The sequence below is a fragment of the Neolamprologus brichardi genome, chromosome 10, assembly GCF_056152115.1.
Source record: "Neolamprologus brichardi isolate AB-2024 chromosome 10, ASM5615211v1, whole genome shotgun sequence".
NCBI classification, from domain to species: domain Eukaryota; kingdom Metazoa; phylum Chordata; class Actinopteri; order Cichliformes; family Cichlidae; genus Neolamprologus; species Neolamprologus brichardi.
This window is the reverse complement of record NC_142113.1, coordinates 31,714,645-31,732,238: the sequence shown is the minus strand read 5'-3', so window position 1 is coordinate 31,732,238 and position 17,594 is coordinate 31,714,645. Positions and strand designations below refer to the sequence as shown.

At 42.7% G+C, this 17,594-nt stretch overlaps 1 protein-coding gene across 2 annotated transcripts in view; it reads right to left on the bottom strand.

Moving 5' to 3' along the window:
• sgcd (sarcoglycan, delta (dystrophin-associated glycoprotein)) overlaps positions 1–17,594 on the bottom strand; it is a 484,520-nt gene that overhangs the window by 213,501 nt on the left and 253,425 nt on the right. Inside the window, exon 1 of one of the 2 annotated variants that reach the window (XM_006785142.3) lies at positions 14,244–14,653. The exons of the other annotated variant lie outside the window; for it this stretch is intronic. Within the exon in view, the coding sequence (XP_006785205.1) occupies positions 14,244–14,246 (3 nt within the window). The 5' untranslated portion in view covers positions 14,247–14,653. Of the gene's footprint in view, positions 1–14,243; positions 14,654–17,594 lie in introns of those variants that run through there. 2 annotated transcript variants of the gene reach the window in all.

Here is a 17,594-nt window from a genome sequence, read left to right as displayed (position 1 = left end):
TGATCTAACCTTTCGAGGCTCCGCCCAGGCACTGCTGAGCCCTCTGATTGGTTAGAAAAGTGTTTTTTTTTAACAGCCTGAGATATGTCAACAGGTTCTCACTCCCAAAGCGTAACATTTTACGCTAGGTGACAAATCGTCAACATATTACGTTTTCGGCTACCCACCACGTTCCTAAATGACGACCTCGGAAAAATGAGGAAATATGAGAACCGTATGGACTCAATCTACACATGTTCGCTCTTTTTCTTCAAATCACTTAGAAACACGCTATTTAACATCATTAAAGTCCTGGTTAAGATCAGGAAAAAGGTTATGGTTAGGGCTAGGGATAAGGTTAGGTTTAGGGCTGGAATACAGGGCTGGAACGTCTATTACCGCAGGAGCGTCATTGCACTGGATTTCGCCCATAACCCGCCGCGTACCATAAGAACGCCGAAGGTCTCCTTTCGCGTTCCTCAGGAACGCCACGGGACGTGACAAAACGTCGGCATGTTACGCCTCAGGAGTGAGAACGGGCTGGATATGTAAACACACACAAAAGAATCAAAGACACTGGAGTATTAAAAATGCGACACTGTTAGCGATGGATCGACAACACCATCGGCAGGTGAACTCTAGTCAATTATAAAAGCAGTGACCCTGCTGTAGGACCAAGGTACTGACTATAAACAACACGAGGGGTCAAAGTGTTCATTAGCACCGGATGTACTGATGGCCTTAAGGACATAAATCCAGTATACCGCCCTTTGTTTGAGGCACTTGATTTTGTCCCCGCCCCTGGCATCCAGACTAATAGTTTCAATATCTCACACTCTCAGTGTTAATCACTGTCATGATGTGCTTCTGTGCACTGTTAGGCCATGGGATACCTGCCTTCACCCACCGCGTCCCTGACTCTCCTTTAGTCAGACAGAGACGACCACCAGAGCATTTGAGTAGGTGCAGCACAGATGACACCAGTTTTATTCATAAATAGATTTTCAGGATGTTCTCATAATGTTAGTAAATAAATAAATGACTACAGTAAAAACTAACTACAGACCAGTAAGTCCTTAATTGTTGGAGATCTTCTGGAGCTGATTCTCATGTTGTTCTCTCTTTGGTTAAACATATCATAGATGTTGTGAGTTTGAAGAAAATACAACATATTCAACTTTTCTAAAGACCTAAAGGAAATAAATTACTAATTTATTTATTGTGAATAAATGTTAGTAGTCAGTCAATTGAAACTGCAGACGTGGGAACACAAGCTGGTCTTTAGATTACTGTTGTCATTTCTTTGTTGTTTGCTCCATCACGTCCAACCAGCACGGTGGTGATACGAGCCAGTGGGAGAAGATTTGTGGAAATAATAAAATGCAAAATTCAACTGGATGATTTTTTAAAACAAAGGCTCTGCAAAAAAAATAATAGTTATTGATGAAATAGACGTATCCTTTCTTTACCGTTGCTATCCTGCTGAGAGCTAAATGAGAAGAAGCGTTCTCGTGTCGTCGAAGAAGCGGAAACAGGAAGAAGCAACTCTGCAGTCTCGTGTCAAAGAGCGAGGATGTTTTACTCTGCATCGCTTTTCACGACTTTCCAGACTTGAGGTGGTTTTATGGTTGCAAAAAGACCACGAGGCTCACTGCCAGATGGTAAATATAATGTTCTGCTGGGCAGCCATATTGCAAAAAAGCTCAGCTAAACAGTTTCCAGCAGCACTGGGCATTATTCAAATGCATATATCTCCTGTAGTGTGGAAGAAACTGTCACAGTAAAACAAATTAATGAATGAAGGACTCAAGAGTTTTTCAGCTGGTTGTATCATGCACGTCTATTGCTGCATGAAACAACCAGCTTAAAAACTTCTTAAATTATTATCCCAGGCACCTCATTTCTTTAGCGATCTCTGGATCAGACGGGGCTAAATGCCAACCTCGCTGCATGACAGACATCTGTTCTCTTCTGCTTATTTAAACTATTGTCAAATTCAAATTCAAATTGTATTTGTCACACACACACAACCATACACAGTATGACATGGGGGTGAAATGCTTGTAGCTGTGCAATACCCGACCATTAAATGACAGAAAAAAGTTTTACAGTATTTACAATTTACAGGTTACAAAATGTACAAATTAACTTTGAAATTTACAGTAAAAAATGTGCAAATAGCAGAAAGAGATTATTAGGATTATAAATTATAGGAAATGTGTAGTGGTGCGTGTGGTGATGTGTGGGAGAGTCCAGTCCTACACCTGGTTGAGGGCCCAAATAGCCTGGGGGAAGAAGCTCCGCCTCATTCTCTCTGTTTTGTCCTTAAGGGAGCGGAAGCGCTTCCCAGACCTCAACAGTGAGAAGAGGCCATTGTTGGGATGGGAGAGGTCCATCATAATCTTCCTAGCTTTGGACTTGCACCGCTTGGTGTAGATGGACAGCAGGTCAGGGAGCTCTGATTGAATGGTGCGTTCGGTTGAGCGCACCACTCTTTGCAGATCCCGTCTGTCCTGCTTGGTGCTGTTCCCAAACCAGCTGCAGATGTTTGCCGTCAGGACGCTCTCGATGGTGCAGCAGTAAAAGTTCTTGAGCACCTTCAGTGGCAGATGGAAGTCTCTAAGTCTTCTGAGGAAGAAGAGACGCTGACGGGCTTTCTTAACCAGGGTGTTGATGTGCTGTATTGTCGTGGAGAAGCTGGAGTCTATCCCAGCTTCATGCAGTGACAGGTGGTTTACACCCTAGACATGTCCCACTCTGTCTCGGGGTGACACAGGGAGACGTACAACCACCCAATTTAAAGCACCAGTTATCCTAACAGGCCTTTGGGCTGCGAGAGGAAGTCAGAGCAGTTGGGGGAACATGCTAACTCCACAGAGAAAGGCCCCAGCCAGATGGAGGATTTGAACCTCTTTGTAACAGTGCTAATGTATATGTTTGGGGATAAAGAGGGTGAAGGGCAAACATGGCTGATTACCAAACTAAGTTTAGTACCTGCTGTTAGCTAGCACACATTAAATGTAACTTAAACTTGAAACCTTTGTGTTTCCTGTTACATTTATTAGTTTATTAAAACACTTGAGGCATTAGAAGATCTTTCTTATCCTCTTACGCTCTTAACCAGCAGGTCGCTACTTACAGCGTTACAATAAATAAAATCATATCAGCATATATTAAAAGTACAGACGATTATCTTTGTGAGGAAATCTTGTGCCAGTTGGTTTTTTTTTTAAAGCTGTTCTGAGAGTGACTGAGGAGCTGAATGCACCAAACAGCTGATGTAAATTCATGTCTGTGTGAGCAAGATGTCAATCAGCGTCGTGACAACGTGACAGTTTTCCTGTTTCTGTGCAGCTGCAGACACGCAGACAGAAATAACAGTCTCTCATTTTCATTGGAGGCAACATGTTGCTCTTATTGTGTTGTGTTTAGCTGGAATATAAATGCTAAAAGTGCACACAGTGATTGCTAAAAGTAATTTAACCCCAAGCTAGCAACTCTGTGTACCTGCTCTGCCTTTGCCTGCTTCCTTCTCTTTCCTTTCTGTGGTCCTGTCGTCTTTAACTCAGATCTGTTTTCCTCCTTCTTCATAATAATGGATTGCATTTATATAGCGCTTTACAATTCCACTATTCATTCACACACTGGTGGAGGCAGCTACAGTTGTAGCCACAGCTGTTCTGGGGCAGACTGACAGAAGCGAGGCTGCCATATCGCACCATCGGCCCCTCTGACCATCACCAGGAGGCGGTAGGTGAAGTGTCTTGCCCAAGGACACAACGACCGAAACTGTCCGAGCCGGGGTTCGAACTGGCAACCTTCTGATTACAAGACAAACTGCCAACTCTTGAGCCACGATCACGATCTTACTTGGTAGCGTTCGCTCTTACACACTCAAAAGTGCACGTTCTCCCACCTGTTCAGTGCAGTGAAAGCTCTACAGCAGAGCTCGGTGGTTTGATGCTAAATGCTGATCAAGGCTGAGAGCAAAGCTGGTCTTTTGAAGCGTGGCTCTTATTGTATCTGCAGAACTGCGCTTGTTGGGGAGGATGAACCTTGGAAAACCAGCTCACAGCAAACAGCTGACAGCTCGCAGTGGCTCCTCGGAAAGACCGTGTTGACTTTAGTAAGTCAGCGGGTGAAACACTGCCAGGGTTACGGAGCCATTACGATGCCTAATATTAAGCGGTGTTTTAAACCTGCATTACAGCAGCCGTGGATGAAAGTTACAACCGTGCCTGGAGCTGCTAGCTGCATGTTTTTGTTAAACCAAGGACTTTAGCATCTTTGAAACAAGGCTCACGGTTACTTTGATTCATTTATTTTATTCTGCATTAATGACATGCCTAAGGCCTGCCTTTTTTCTTTTTGTATAAATATTAGTAAGTGTCTGCGACCGTGCTAACAAATCTGTGAGTCTTTACTCGAGCTAAATGATAATGCCACAGCACCAGTCCTTTGGCAAAAACAAACATGGTGAGCTAGATCGCTTTTGGAAGCTGAGCTCATTTATTTCATGACTTTTTTGGTGATGTTGGAAGAAATGTGGTCTGATGGTATGTAATGACCTGACCCTCCTCTGTCTGCCATCTTCTTTTTCTGTCTGTACTGATCTCGAGGACAGCCTCCTTGTTCTTCGTTTGAAAATATTTACTGTGTCCATTTTCTAAAGGGAAGAGTGAAGGGAATATAGTGATAGAGACCAGACACTCATCACGATTCTCCCTGATATTAAGTATTTTCACAATAAATGCATTTATATTTTATCCCAAAAGAATATTTCTGTTTCTCTGGAACAATTGTAAAGATCATTAATCACTAAGTCCTCAGTCCCACAGGCCTGAGGACTTAGTGAGGAGACAGTTGTCTCCTGGCTGAGTAGCAGTCAAACTTGGAAACGTCTTTTTGCAAACAAAGTAACAAAATAAAAATGTCCATAACTAGGGATGCACCGATACCGATACTGGTATCGGGTATCGGGGCCGATACTGTAAAATGTGTGTGTACTCATACTCGTAAAAGTTAACCGATACCATGAACCGATACTAACTTATTTCATTAATCAGAGGGTGGCTTGTCATTTCTGTTGTAGTTTTTTAGATTGGCCACTAGGGGGCCAATTATTATTTTATTTATTTTATAATTTTTTATATTTTATTATTTATTTTATAATAATTATTTTGTTTGTTTGTTTACAATATGGACACTCTGCAATAATTTAAAAGTTTATTTTATTCCAAACAGAAGTGTTTATTTATTATTCTGAAAGCTCGAGACAATAGTTCAGTGATATTTTGTAAAGTTACAATGTGGAGACTCTGCAATAATTTAACAGAAGTGCTTACTTTTCACTTGAAATTTTTTTGTGGTCATTTTTATTAAGATTTTATTTTTTATCGGCAGAGAATATAATAAAACCTGTCTTCCAATTAATTGTATTTGTGTGTGTGTGGTAGAAGTATCGTTTTTTGTACTCTGTATCGGCAAGTACTCAGATCCAAGTATCGGTATCGTATCGGTTTGAAAAAATTGGTATCGTTGCATCCCTATCCATAACCACTGAAGCCAACACATTTTAAAAACGGCAACTTTTACTTTGAAAAAGGAGAATGGTCATCATCTCCGGCCTGTGCTGCACTCTTCACAGTTTCCTTACTGTTTATTAAGTTTGCAGACAAGTGGGCATCAACTGCAGGCAGCTGCAGCAATCTGCTAGTGACCAAAGCAATTGCAAGTTGTTTCTGAAACCAACCTAACACCCTAGTGCATGGCTATTCAACTACGAAGTTAGTTGGGCCAGATTTTCAAACCGAGGAATTTATCTGGGCCAGATATTTTTTTTGCAGCCAGTAAGCAGCAGATCATGATCGATTTCAAACCCACACAACTGTATTGAAAAACAAGTAATTTTTTTATTCCTTTTCCCCTGTAAATCTGGTGACCTCTCACAAATGCACACCAAAAGGTCCATTAAAAAAAAAAAGGGAGCTATAACTAAACTATTTTTTGCACATTTGAAATAATAATAATAATAACAAAAAAACATTTTGATAATTCCCTTTCAAATTAAAATAAATATTTCGCTGACCACTCACTTTTCCTGCCATGGATGGAGCCCCATCCGTCACAAGTATACAGACACACATATCCAGACCTTTTTCCTCAAAAAGAGCTTAAATCTTCTCAAACATTATTTCGCCAGCTGTGTGTCCCTCTAACGGTAGTAAGCCGTGAGCTGTGATCTCCTGCTATAGACATTACATCAGTTTTCTTCAGGTCATCTAACAGCATTTCAAACTCGTCTGACGCCAGAACTTCAACTCTACGAATATTTGAACTGTCCTACAGGGGTACGTTTTTAATAGATGTCACACTTACTTTAATTTTTTCATCACTTTTCACCGCATCCACCACGGCCAGCATGCAGTATTTCACTGTTTCAGAATCTGTGAAAGGCCTTTTCTTCTTCGCCAAGAAGCAAACACGAAGGGAAGATGCTGCAGCTCTCTTGGGCTGTACAGGACCCTCACCATGGTAGTACAACTCCGGTTGTAAGATTATTAAACTCGGTAAAATGAATAAGTATTTGTCAGTCCAGGCAGGGTTAAATCGACAGTTTTCATTGTCAATTTTGCACTTTTGGAGAGAGAAAGACATGCTGTTGCATTTGGCCCGCGGGCCGCCATTTGAATAGGCTTGCCCTAGTGACTGTTGGTTGATTGCCAGCGACCATAGATAGTAAAAAACATGGTTGTAGCTTCCTGGTAGGAAAAATGAGGATTGTGGAAGTCCCATAAGTCTGCACTTCCACAATCAGAAACTGTACAGATGACCACCAGATGGCGATAGCTGTGATTGTAAAAAGACTTCCAGTCTCGTATAGGAAACAGATTCCTGCTGAGATTATGGTCTCAGTCACTCATTGTGGGTCATTAGAATAAAAAATTACCAAATCACATGTTTCAATATTGAGGATGAAAGTCATTCGCTAATGGACGTGCGATTTCACGGTCAGCCCCGCCCCTCCTTGTCACATCTGTTTATTTGCAACCCAGCGACAGTGAAAATGTTCATCTCGAGGCTTCAAAAAGCTTCACAAGCCAGCGAGTGATGTCACAGTAGCTACATCCATCTATGCTAGCAACCTCCACCAACCACTCCCAAACCGGTTGGGGAATTCCACTGATTACCAGGCAGCACCATGTGGCGTTTACACCTGTGTGGCTGTGGCCCAAAGTCAGAATCAGAATATGTGACAGATTAATTTCATACATTACAATGTGAATGGTTAAAGGATCCTTCTCAAAGGTTAGCATAAACACTGTTTGCAGATATTATGATGCTGCATGAGTGCAGTGTGGTTGTACTTGTCTTTGGCAACAGGCAGCTGCAGACAGCTGAGAGCAGACAGTAACGAGTACATGAAGAGACAGAGAGTCGGGACTGGGGGTTGGGAAGTGTGGGGATATCTGGAGCCGTGACTCTGTTCCTAATATATCTGCGTGTGGATCGACAGCTGCGGTGTGTCCTGAAGCAGTCGACTGTGTTACATGTCAGAGTCGCAGTGGGATGCAGCAGTTTCCCGGTGGAGTGCAAACATAATCGATGTATAAATAGCGGAAGGCAAAAATAGATGGAAAGAGCTGCTGGCTGCACGTAAGCCTGAAAACAAAAACATCATATTTCGATCCTCGGGTAAACTCTCCTGTCAGTGATGTTGTTAAATCACAGAAATGCTTCAACAACACTTCTACGGCAGTAACATCAACTTTCAAAAATCATACCAAGTTTCTAATAAACTGCAGCAACTGAGAAGCAGTCGTGAACTGCCTCCCAATCAAACATCGCAGCAGCAGGAAGGACTGTTTTACTGTCACCTCTGAGTGAAAGCCACGCCCCCTTTCTTTAACCCTTCAAAATAAAATTCAACTCCTGTACAGCTGAAGGAAGAATCTCTCCACAGAGGCCTAAAGAGTTTTTTCCACTTAGGCTGTAACATGTTAATACAAGGGGTGGGGGAAAAATGGATACTGTGTAGCATCGTGATATTTTGTTTGCTAATAATGTATGGATACAGGGACAGCAGAAATCGATATTTTGTTACAAAAAAGGTTTTTGTGCTCTGACTTCAGAGCATGTTGATCCTTTTTCTGAGCAAGAATCCTGACATTCCTTCACTGTCCAAATGTGTTTAACTTTTTTATGGCAGCAATAAACATGACAGTTTACTTATTTTAATTTAAGACATGTTTTATTTTAATTAAGTTTAAAACTTTTTTATTTAATGTAAAATTATATTTTGTTTTAATTTACTTTCAAATTCTTCAGTTGCTGAAGGGGCTGCATAGTTTTCATAAACTGCATAGTTCAGAATAGCTATAATTGTACCAGATGGTTGATTCAGTTAAGTTGGACTAGACTGTAATACAAACCGTTCAGTTTGTCAACAATAAAACTGAAATGAGAGAAAGACTGAGTGTGAGACTTTGATATTAGAGAAAATGAATATTGATAAAGTTTACCTTTATGTACAGAATCTGAATATCGCAAAATATTTTTAAAAATTGCAATAATATCGTATCGTGCGTTAAGTATTGTGATAATATCGTATCGTGGGATGTATGGTGATTCCCACCTCTAGTTAATACTGTTATTTCCATATTTTAACACAGGGCTCTATGGGGCCGACTTGCTGTGTGGAAGTGAACACATTGGTTTGTGTATCCCCGGGACGTCGCTTCCCTCAGTTTCCTGCAGGTTCCCTGAGTGGCACACCTTAGAAAGCATCACCTAATCACCATGGACAAAATAATTAGGCCACACCTCTTAATCTTTGACTTTAGGTGAATTATTCAGTCCCATTGCCACTAGCATGTAAAATCAAGCCCCAGCAAAGCAGTTTGTCTTTACAGACATTTGTGAAAAAGTCGGCCGAGAGTGGTAATATTGCAAGAGGCAATATTGCAACAATATTGTGATCAACTGTAAGTGTTGTTATTGCTAAGTGGGAGCATTTAGGAAACACAGCACCTCAGCTGTGAAGCGGCAGACCACCTAAAATTAGAGCAGTCGCTGAGTGCAGAGGCGCCAGTCTCCAACTCTGTGCAGACTTAATAACTGCAGAGCTCCAAACCTCCTCTGGCATTAAAATCAGCATGAAAAGCGTGAGCCGGGAGTTTCACGGCACAGCTGTGAATGTATGCAATGTTCAGACTGGTGCTTAGTTTGGCAGCTCCTGTGCTAACTGTTCTCTCTTTGTGCTCTGGATTTCCTATTTGTGTCAGTCGGCCTCCAGGAAGCCCCGCCTGTTGTTTTTTTACTCGTCAAGTCGCACAACCTTCCTTCCTACTCTGGCTAGGTGACACTGGAGCAGCCGGTGCAAACCACATTTCAATAAGTGTAAACTTGCGTTGCCAGACTTATATTTCACTGTGCATGCAGACGTCTGTAGAAAATCTCACTCTCAGCACAAACAGGGTACCGTATCCAACCATATTTTGGGCAACACTAACTGAGCGCAGGGACAGAACTTTATGCTGCATCAAAGTCAACACCATCCCCAACATCCCCAAAGCAACAGCTTTACAACCACGAGCCCAAAACAAACATCCTCAGGCTCCACAAATAGAAGACCCTCGGGTCTCCCGGTCAAGGCCAGAACCTTGATCAGTAAACACTAAAAATCTCAGCTGCAACAGAAATGAAACACAACAATGCTACAGCCATCGAGTCACAGCAGGGCTGCCTCTTAAATGAATGTGCCACGCTTGGCAACCTTCGGATAATCAGTTTGACATAAATCACAAAAAAGGAACAGGTACGCCCTGAAAACCCTCGCAGTCACATCTGAACCAGCATGCTCTCAGTAAAGTGGTAAAATTCTAAATTACTTTCTATGGCTGTTTTCAACACTTGAAATCTGGTCAATGTTGAGCGATTCGAGCCTGGACGCTGTCCAAAGTGATTCTCTTGCACGTGTAGCACGCAGCACACTCTCACTACTGGAAACACTCTGGTCTCAGTGACAGAGAGCGTGCAGGAGGAGGCCACGTGCTCGCTCGTTGCAAACGCACTGAACAGACATTACACAGACTTTGTGTCACGGTGACGTGGAAGATGGTGGAACATTCATCCAAATCATTGAATTCAAGTGTTCCAATCACTTCCATGGTGTAAAAAAAAAAGAAAATCAAGCACTTCGACATGCAGATTGCTTCTCCAAACACTTGTGATAGAATGGCTCGCTCTCAGCAGCTCGGTGAATTGCAGCGCAGTACCATGATAGGATGCTACTTGTGCAGCAAATCCAGTCATAAGATTTCCTCTCTACTAAATATTCCACACTCAACTGTTAGTGGTATTATAACAAAGTGGAAGTCATTGGCAATGACAGAAACACAGACATAAATTGGTAGGCCGTGTAAAATCACAGACCAGCGTCAGCAGATGCAGAGAGGTCGCCAACTTTCTGCAGAGTCGATCGTGACAGACCTCCAAACTTCAAGTGGCCTTCAGATTAGCTCAAGAACAGAGCGTAGAGAACTTCGTGGAACTTGTTTCCATGGCTGAGCAGCTGTTCAATAACAATAATAATAATAATGATAATGGATTGCATTTATATAGCGCTTTTCAAGGCACTCAAAGCGCTTTACAATGCCACTATTCATTCACTCTCATTCACACACTGGTGGAGGCAGCTACAGTTGTAGCCACAGCTGCCCTGGGGCAGACTGACAGAAGCGAGGTTGCCATATCGCGCCATCGGCCCCTCTGGCCAACACCAGTAGGTGGTAGGTGAAGTGTCTTGCCCAAGGACACAACGACCAGGACAGACAGAGCTGGATTGAACCAGTTACAAGATGAGCTTCCCAACTCCCTGAACTACGGTTGCCCCACAAGAGTTGGGGTCGGCCCCTTAGTACCAGTAAAATGACCCCTTAATGCTTCAGCATACCAAGACAATTTGGACAAGTTCATCCTCCCAACTTTGTGGGAAAAGTTTGGGGATGACTCCTTACTCCTTACAATGTGACTCCACACCAGCGCACAAAGTAAGGTCCATAAAGAGCTGGAGGAGTTTGTGCAGGCCAGTCAAGTTTCTCCACAACTCAACCTGACACATCACCTTTGTGATGAGTTGGGGTCTGTTTTCACCTGGGCATGCACTGCAGGGACTATGAGATTTTCTTGAGGTGCTGTAGGATGCTTTTTCCACACACGCAGCTATTTCGTGGCTCACTGTGCGCAGCAGTGGGATGAAAGGCACAGCTGAGGGAGCGTCACTGCTACATCAGAGGCAAATTGCAGTGTTCATGTCAGACGTTGCTGTGGTGTGTGCAAAGCTGTTAAAAGTAAAAAAAATCCTCTTTTTTTTCTTACATCTACTCACAAACGTCCAGGAATGTGCAATAGCTTTTAAATTGGCTGCACAGCTGGTTTTCAGCTCTTGATGGCTACACCACCAACAGATTACTTTCTAACAGATGCTGTGGCACAACACTGCCCCCAACAAACACTGTACAGCAGTTAATGTAACACGCATGTCTTTGGACTGTGGGAGGAAACCAAACTTCTCAAAGAGAACCCACTCAGGACCAGAGAGGACATGCAAACCCCACACTGAAAGGCAATTTCTATAAAATAATAGAAAATGATTCTATAAAAATGATCATATGTGCATCGCTGACAAGCTTCTGATATTTTGTTTTTAAAAGTTATTGTGGCATCCTGCAAAACTGCATTTGTATGTCTCTCAGCAGCAAACTTTTGAAACAGGTTGCAGGTGTGGACGAAAAGAAGTTCAATCAAAAACGCACAAAACTTAAGGCTACGTTCACACTGCAGGCGAAAGCGCATCAAATCCGATTTTTTTGACCCTATGCGACCCATATCTGATCATGGTGTGACAGTGTGAACGACACAAATCTGGTCTGGGTCACTTTCGTATGTGGTACTGAATCCAATACATATCCGATGTTTTAGAAAGCGACTGCTGTTTGATGGTCATGTCGCATTAAATCCGTCTTTTACGTCACCGACACAAGACAGACGCCAATTATCAGCGCCGGAGAAGACATCGTGAACACTTCCTGGCCATCCGGTGTAGATGTCAGTGAAACTGTTGGGAAGACAACGTTGGAGAAACGTGAACATTTTATTTGTACTGTATAATCTGCAGATTCTGACAGAAATCTGCAACTATCCTTTGAAGCACCGCTCCTCTAAAACAGCAATAAGGACATGAACGGTAGTAACCAGACCGAAAAGCAGCGCACATTTCGGTGCTTTTTTTTCCCCTGAGCTGTGATACACTTTAGATTCTAGCCAATCATTTTACATTTCCGAGGATAGTAGGCGGGTCCAGGTACGTACGTTCTTTTAGAGCAGAGCTACAGATTAAAAACGTCCAAGGTGAAGCGGTCAAAGTCTGGCTGTACTTCACAGCAAAAGATGCAAACTCAGCAGCTGCAACAAGTGCTTTAAGCTGATACTGTGATGCTGTCAAAGGAGGTAACACCTCAAATCTGATGAAACACCTGGCGACGCATAGCGTTTTTTTAAAAGCCGAAAAATGCGCCGTATTTGATAGCTTGCTGCGAGACCTCACACCGAGCACATCTACTGCGGGTGTGGTGCCTGTTATCGGACCCGGAGTTAGCAACATCCCCCAAAAACCCGAAGAGGAGAGTCCTGGCCCCTAGCCCTGCCAGTGTAGCAGAAATGATGAGGATGATGATGCAGCAGCAGCCGTTCTTCTCTGCATGAGTAGCTTAATGTTGTTCGTGTGTAATTCACGTTGAGTAGGCTAACCACGTTATTACATTAATGCATGTAAGGTGAACTAGCAAACACCATCATAGCTACATGCGGCTGTCTTCTTGTTTGATGGCAGATACTCCCTTCACCCTGGCCAAAAAGGCTAAAATGACCAAAGAAAAAGTGGAAAACAGTTAAACATGAGAGGTTTTTGGACAAAGTTTGTGTTTTTTCCATTGATTAAGCTGCTTCCAGCCAAGAGTGATACCATATATGCCCCATAGCTGCAGAAAAGGCTAACATTGTTATCTTTTTACAAAAAAACATCTGAACATGAGAGGTTTTTGGACCAATTTTGTGTTCTCCATTCTTTAAGCACCGGTTTGAGCACCGTTTAAGCACCGGCACCGTTTCAAAAGTACCGGTTTGGCACCGGTATCGGATAAAACCTAAACGATACCCATCCCTATTCAAGACAAGTTCAGAGCTTCAGTGAATGAATGAACACTTTCCTCACTTACTAGCAAGAAAAATCCCCTCTGCCTAAATGAAAGTGTCTAAAAGTTTGCCGTCAGAAGTCAAGTTAAAATGGTCCTAATTTGAGGTTAATGTGTTTCAACGCTGTTTCATTTGAAGCTCTAAAGTCAGCATTTTAACTTCCCAACAGTAGTGCATGTGAAGCTGGGCTCAGAAGAAGCAAAGCTCCCTCTGGGTGCCTGTAATGATTTAAAAACAGACATGACTTTTGCCCACTGAGCTATGTGACGGCCGAAGCCAAACAAGACCCTCACTCCCCTCATTCCCCCACCACCACACACGCCCCCGTCACCACAACTGAATCCACACACTCATCCGTCCCAACCAGAGCTGAACTGGAGTCCGTGTCGAAGCATGTGCCTCCTCCTCCTCAGAGACGCACAGTAGCCTGCAGTCTGTCCACATCCACCTTCTTCTTACTTATTTATAGCATCTTGTTCCCCAGAGGTCCAAAGTAATTGAAACCAAATGTGTTGCTGACACTGATACGGAGAGGTGGAGGGGGGCCGATCAGGCCACCCACTCACCCGCCTCCTCCTCCTCTGCTTCTCTATACCCAAAGATTATAGACCAGAGGTGAGATTTACAGTCTTGGAAACAACTTTTCTTTCAATTTCATCTAGAAATAGGGGGGAAAAAAGTTTCTTCCAACTTTTCTGTTCACAACAAATAACCGAATTACATCGTGTCAGTCTCAGGGGCTCTGCATTTGTAAAGCAGTTATAATGTTTTGCTTTTTTTCCCAGGCCAGTGAGCACCAAGTGGAAGAAAAAAAAAAGCAGTTTTCTTCCATCTCCCCCCAGGAGGAAGAAGCAAAGTAAAAAGGACTAACTGCAACTTTAATTTGCTCTCTTTTTTTAAAGCAGGCAGCTTGCAGCAATCAAAGCTCAGTCCACCTCCCCACCCGCCAAAGCCACACCGACAACCACAGTCAATGAGCAGACCCAACAAGGCAGTGAAAGCAAACTTACCATGCTTCCTTTCCCCCCCTTCTTGTTTGTTATTCCTCTCTTTAGTCCAACTCTTTCCTCCTGGGCTCCTGTTGAGCTCTGCTTTAAGTCGAGGTGTGTCGAGCAGATAAAAATGGACTGGAGCTGCTGCTAAGAAGCTGCATGAGGCCTTCACTGACCAAGTCAGACAGCCGTCCCTCTTTCTTTCTGTCCCCTCCCTGCTGCCTTGCTCACTTGTCAGCTTTTCCAATAACAAACCAACGCCCGCCTCTTTTGGCCGAGTCCCCGAGCTGTGAGCCGCTTCCTGAACGCGTGGTGGACTCCCGTGACCCAGCTGTCTCCCTCTTTTCTTTCTTTTACTGTTTTTTTGAAGCTGCTGCTCTGCTGTGGAGAGTCCTGTTACTCCAGCCCTGTCTGCGAGCTGCAGCCCTGCCTTCTTGCCTTCCAGATTTAGAAACAGAGACACATGTGGGTATGAAGTTTAAAGAGGCGGGGCTTGCCTGAGAGTGTTGTGTTGTCATGACGACCCCTCCTTGTCTACATCTAGAGTTCTGCCCCTGTTGTGTTTTATGAGCAGATACATAGGGGCGAGTTGGGAATATTTTGTGTCTGCAGTCTGCACTCTTTCACTTTTGCACCAGTCATTAGAATAAGAATCAACTTAGTAAGTATATTTATGCATTTATAGAATCTGCAGGCAGGGAACAAAATGCCATGCACTGGAACCACCCAGAGATCAACATCTGTCAAACTGTTCATGTGAGGACTCGAACAGAGGACTCGGAACTCTAACGTATCATCTGGTAACAATTTAACTTTTAGTTACGCTTAAAAAAAAAAAAGATCAACATTCATAAACAATGAACAATACACGGAGCAGGAAGTGTTGGTCTGGATATCTGCACAGGAAGCCAGAAGAGGTTTCTCAGATTTCTCACACACTAACACACTTGTGTTCAAGCCTAAGGTAACTGCAGATATTTGATCCATTTATTTAATTAGTCTAATTAATTAAGCGCTTATTATACTTTTACTGTTATTATGTACTTTATCTACAATTAGAAGGTAAAGTAAGAGTCAGTAAAATGTGAAAAACACCCAGCACTCCATCCTAGAGCACAATAATCCCTTTTTCCAAAGTACTGAATGAATGATTGTATTATTACACAGAACTACATCCATGCATCCACCCAAACTGCTTTCTTATCTGATTGCTAGGACACTGGAATACAGCCCAGCTGACACCAAGCTATAGGTGGGTCACCACCAGTGTTGGTCAAGTTACTTGAAAAAAGTAATCAGTAACTAATTACTGATTACTTCCCCCAAAAAGTAATCCCGTTACTTTACTGATTACTTATTTTCAAAAGTAATTAATTACTTAGTTACTTAGTTACTTTTTAAAAACACGATTTACAACCTGAATAGGTGATAAAGTGATAGATCTTTCAGCCCAATTCTACTTTTTCTGCATAATCATCATACAAAATGTAATCAAATGGAAAAGACTCTTTTTAAAACTTGTTTTATTCGTTTTAATCTTTTAACTTTATGCATCAAGCAAAAATTTAATTATATGCAACATTCTCTGACTGGAAGAAATTTGTTTAATATTTAAACCTATTTTCTGCACATTCCAGCACATAAAATAAAATATTTTTTGTGTTTACACTCAGTCTTTCAAATAGATGCAAGTAAAACACAGCAGAAAATAAATAAAGTCAAAGACTAGCGGTCCTGTTGCTCTATTTTCACCTGTAAAGCAGGAGTGGGGTAGGCGGAGGTTTACCCTGGTGCAGGTGTGCAGCGGTCAGTGGAAGAATCTGCGAGTTTCCCTGTGAGTTTCCCATTACGTGGTAGCGCACTCTTGCTTGAAAGTTTAGGGGTTTTTTCGCTGTAAAAAGAAGTTTTCTTCCCACGCACAACGGACACTAATGTTTTTGTCACTTTTTATGGAATCAAACTCAAAGTAAGGTCAGTACTTCCACGCTTTAAACGCTGCACGCTCATACTCTCTCTGCACTCGATATATGATCCATTGTTGATCTGCACACAGCTGTTGTCACGTCGCACTCGCTTACGTCACTGTCATGAGACACTCTCGCAAAAAAAAAATCATGGTTTTAGTAACGCAGTAACGCAGCGTTCCTACGGGAAAGTAACGGTAATCTAATTACCGTTTTTGCAATAGTAATCCCTTACTTTACTCATTACTTGAAAAAAGTAATCGGATTACAGTAACCCGTTACTTGTAACGCGTTACTGCCCATCTCTGGTCACCACCAGTGTACTTTACACTAAAGGAAGACGCCCGAGTACTTGGAGAAAGCCTGAGACAGACAGGACTGAGCTGACCAGCAGCCTCAGTGGATTTTGCCGCCAACAGACTGAATATAATAGATATATAAAAGTTAGCTTGTAGGTCTAAAACAAATAAGCCTGTGTGGTCAGGAGAAAGCCATTCATTCTAATGAAAAACAGGGAAGGCCTCAGGAGGACATAGAAATCTATCCAAACATGGCGACCTTAATCTATGACCTCAGCTTTGATGACCTGATGAGTTCTTGGTCTCATTTATTAGTTTCAGGTCTTATTCAGTAAAATTAGAATAAAAATGGAGAATAAAAGTTGTTAAACTTTATAACTCACAAGTAGTTAAACTAAAAGTGTTCAGCGTCCCTTGGTTTCTCGGTCGGATCTGCACTCGTGTCCAGTTCCAAAACACCAGGATGGTGAAATGCTCAGCTTGAGGCCAGGTCATGTGACTCACACAGGATGTCAGAACAAGGCGCTGGACAAAACCATAATTGTGCACGGTTCTTTTCTTTCTTTCTTTGGTTCAAATTAACTCCATTTTGCAAATGGACATTTTTCTGCTGGAGTCTCCGGTGTCACGTCAGATGTCGGTGGGCCAAAAATAAACTTGCTATTAGTTGAAGTTTCAAAACCCAATCAATTACAGCCTGAGTCACTGCTGCTAATTGGTGAGCCGCGCTCACTGACAGAGTTCTAAAAATGTGGAAAGATTTTGAAGCAAAATCGTAAAAAAAGCTCAAACTGACACAAGCTAAGCTGAAAAGAGAGCCAAAAAGTGGAGGGGCAAATAGCCTCTTGACCCCCTGACGTCCAGCACTCTTGGCTGTGAGGCAAATTGTCTCATCTGCAGAACTCTTCACCACAGACTCATTTGCAGCGGTAACACATTCTGCGACCCTTTTGCCTGCTGTCTCATTGCGTCTCCTTCAGATTGAACTCTGTCTCATGTAGCACAGCAGTGCTACAGGCGTGCGCACTGCGCTGCCGTGTGACGCTGAGTGTGACAGCAGGTCAGAACGTGCTGCTTGTGCTGCTTTTCCATGTTACTCAGACATA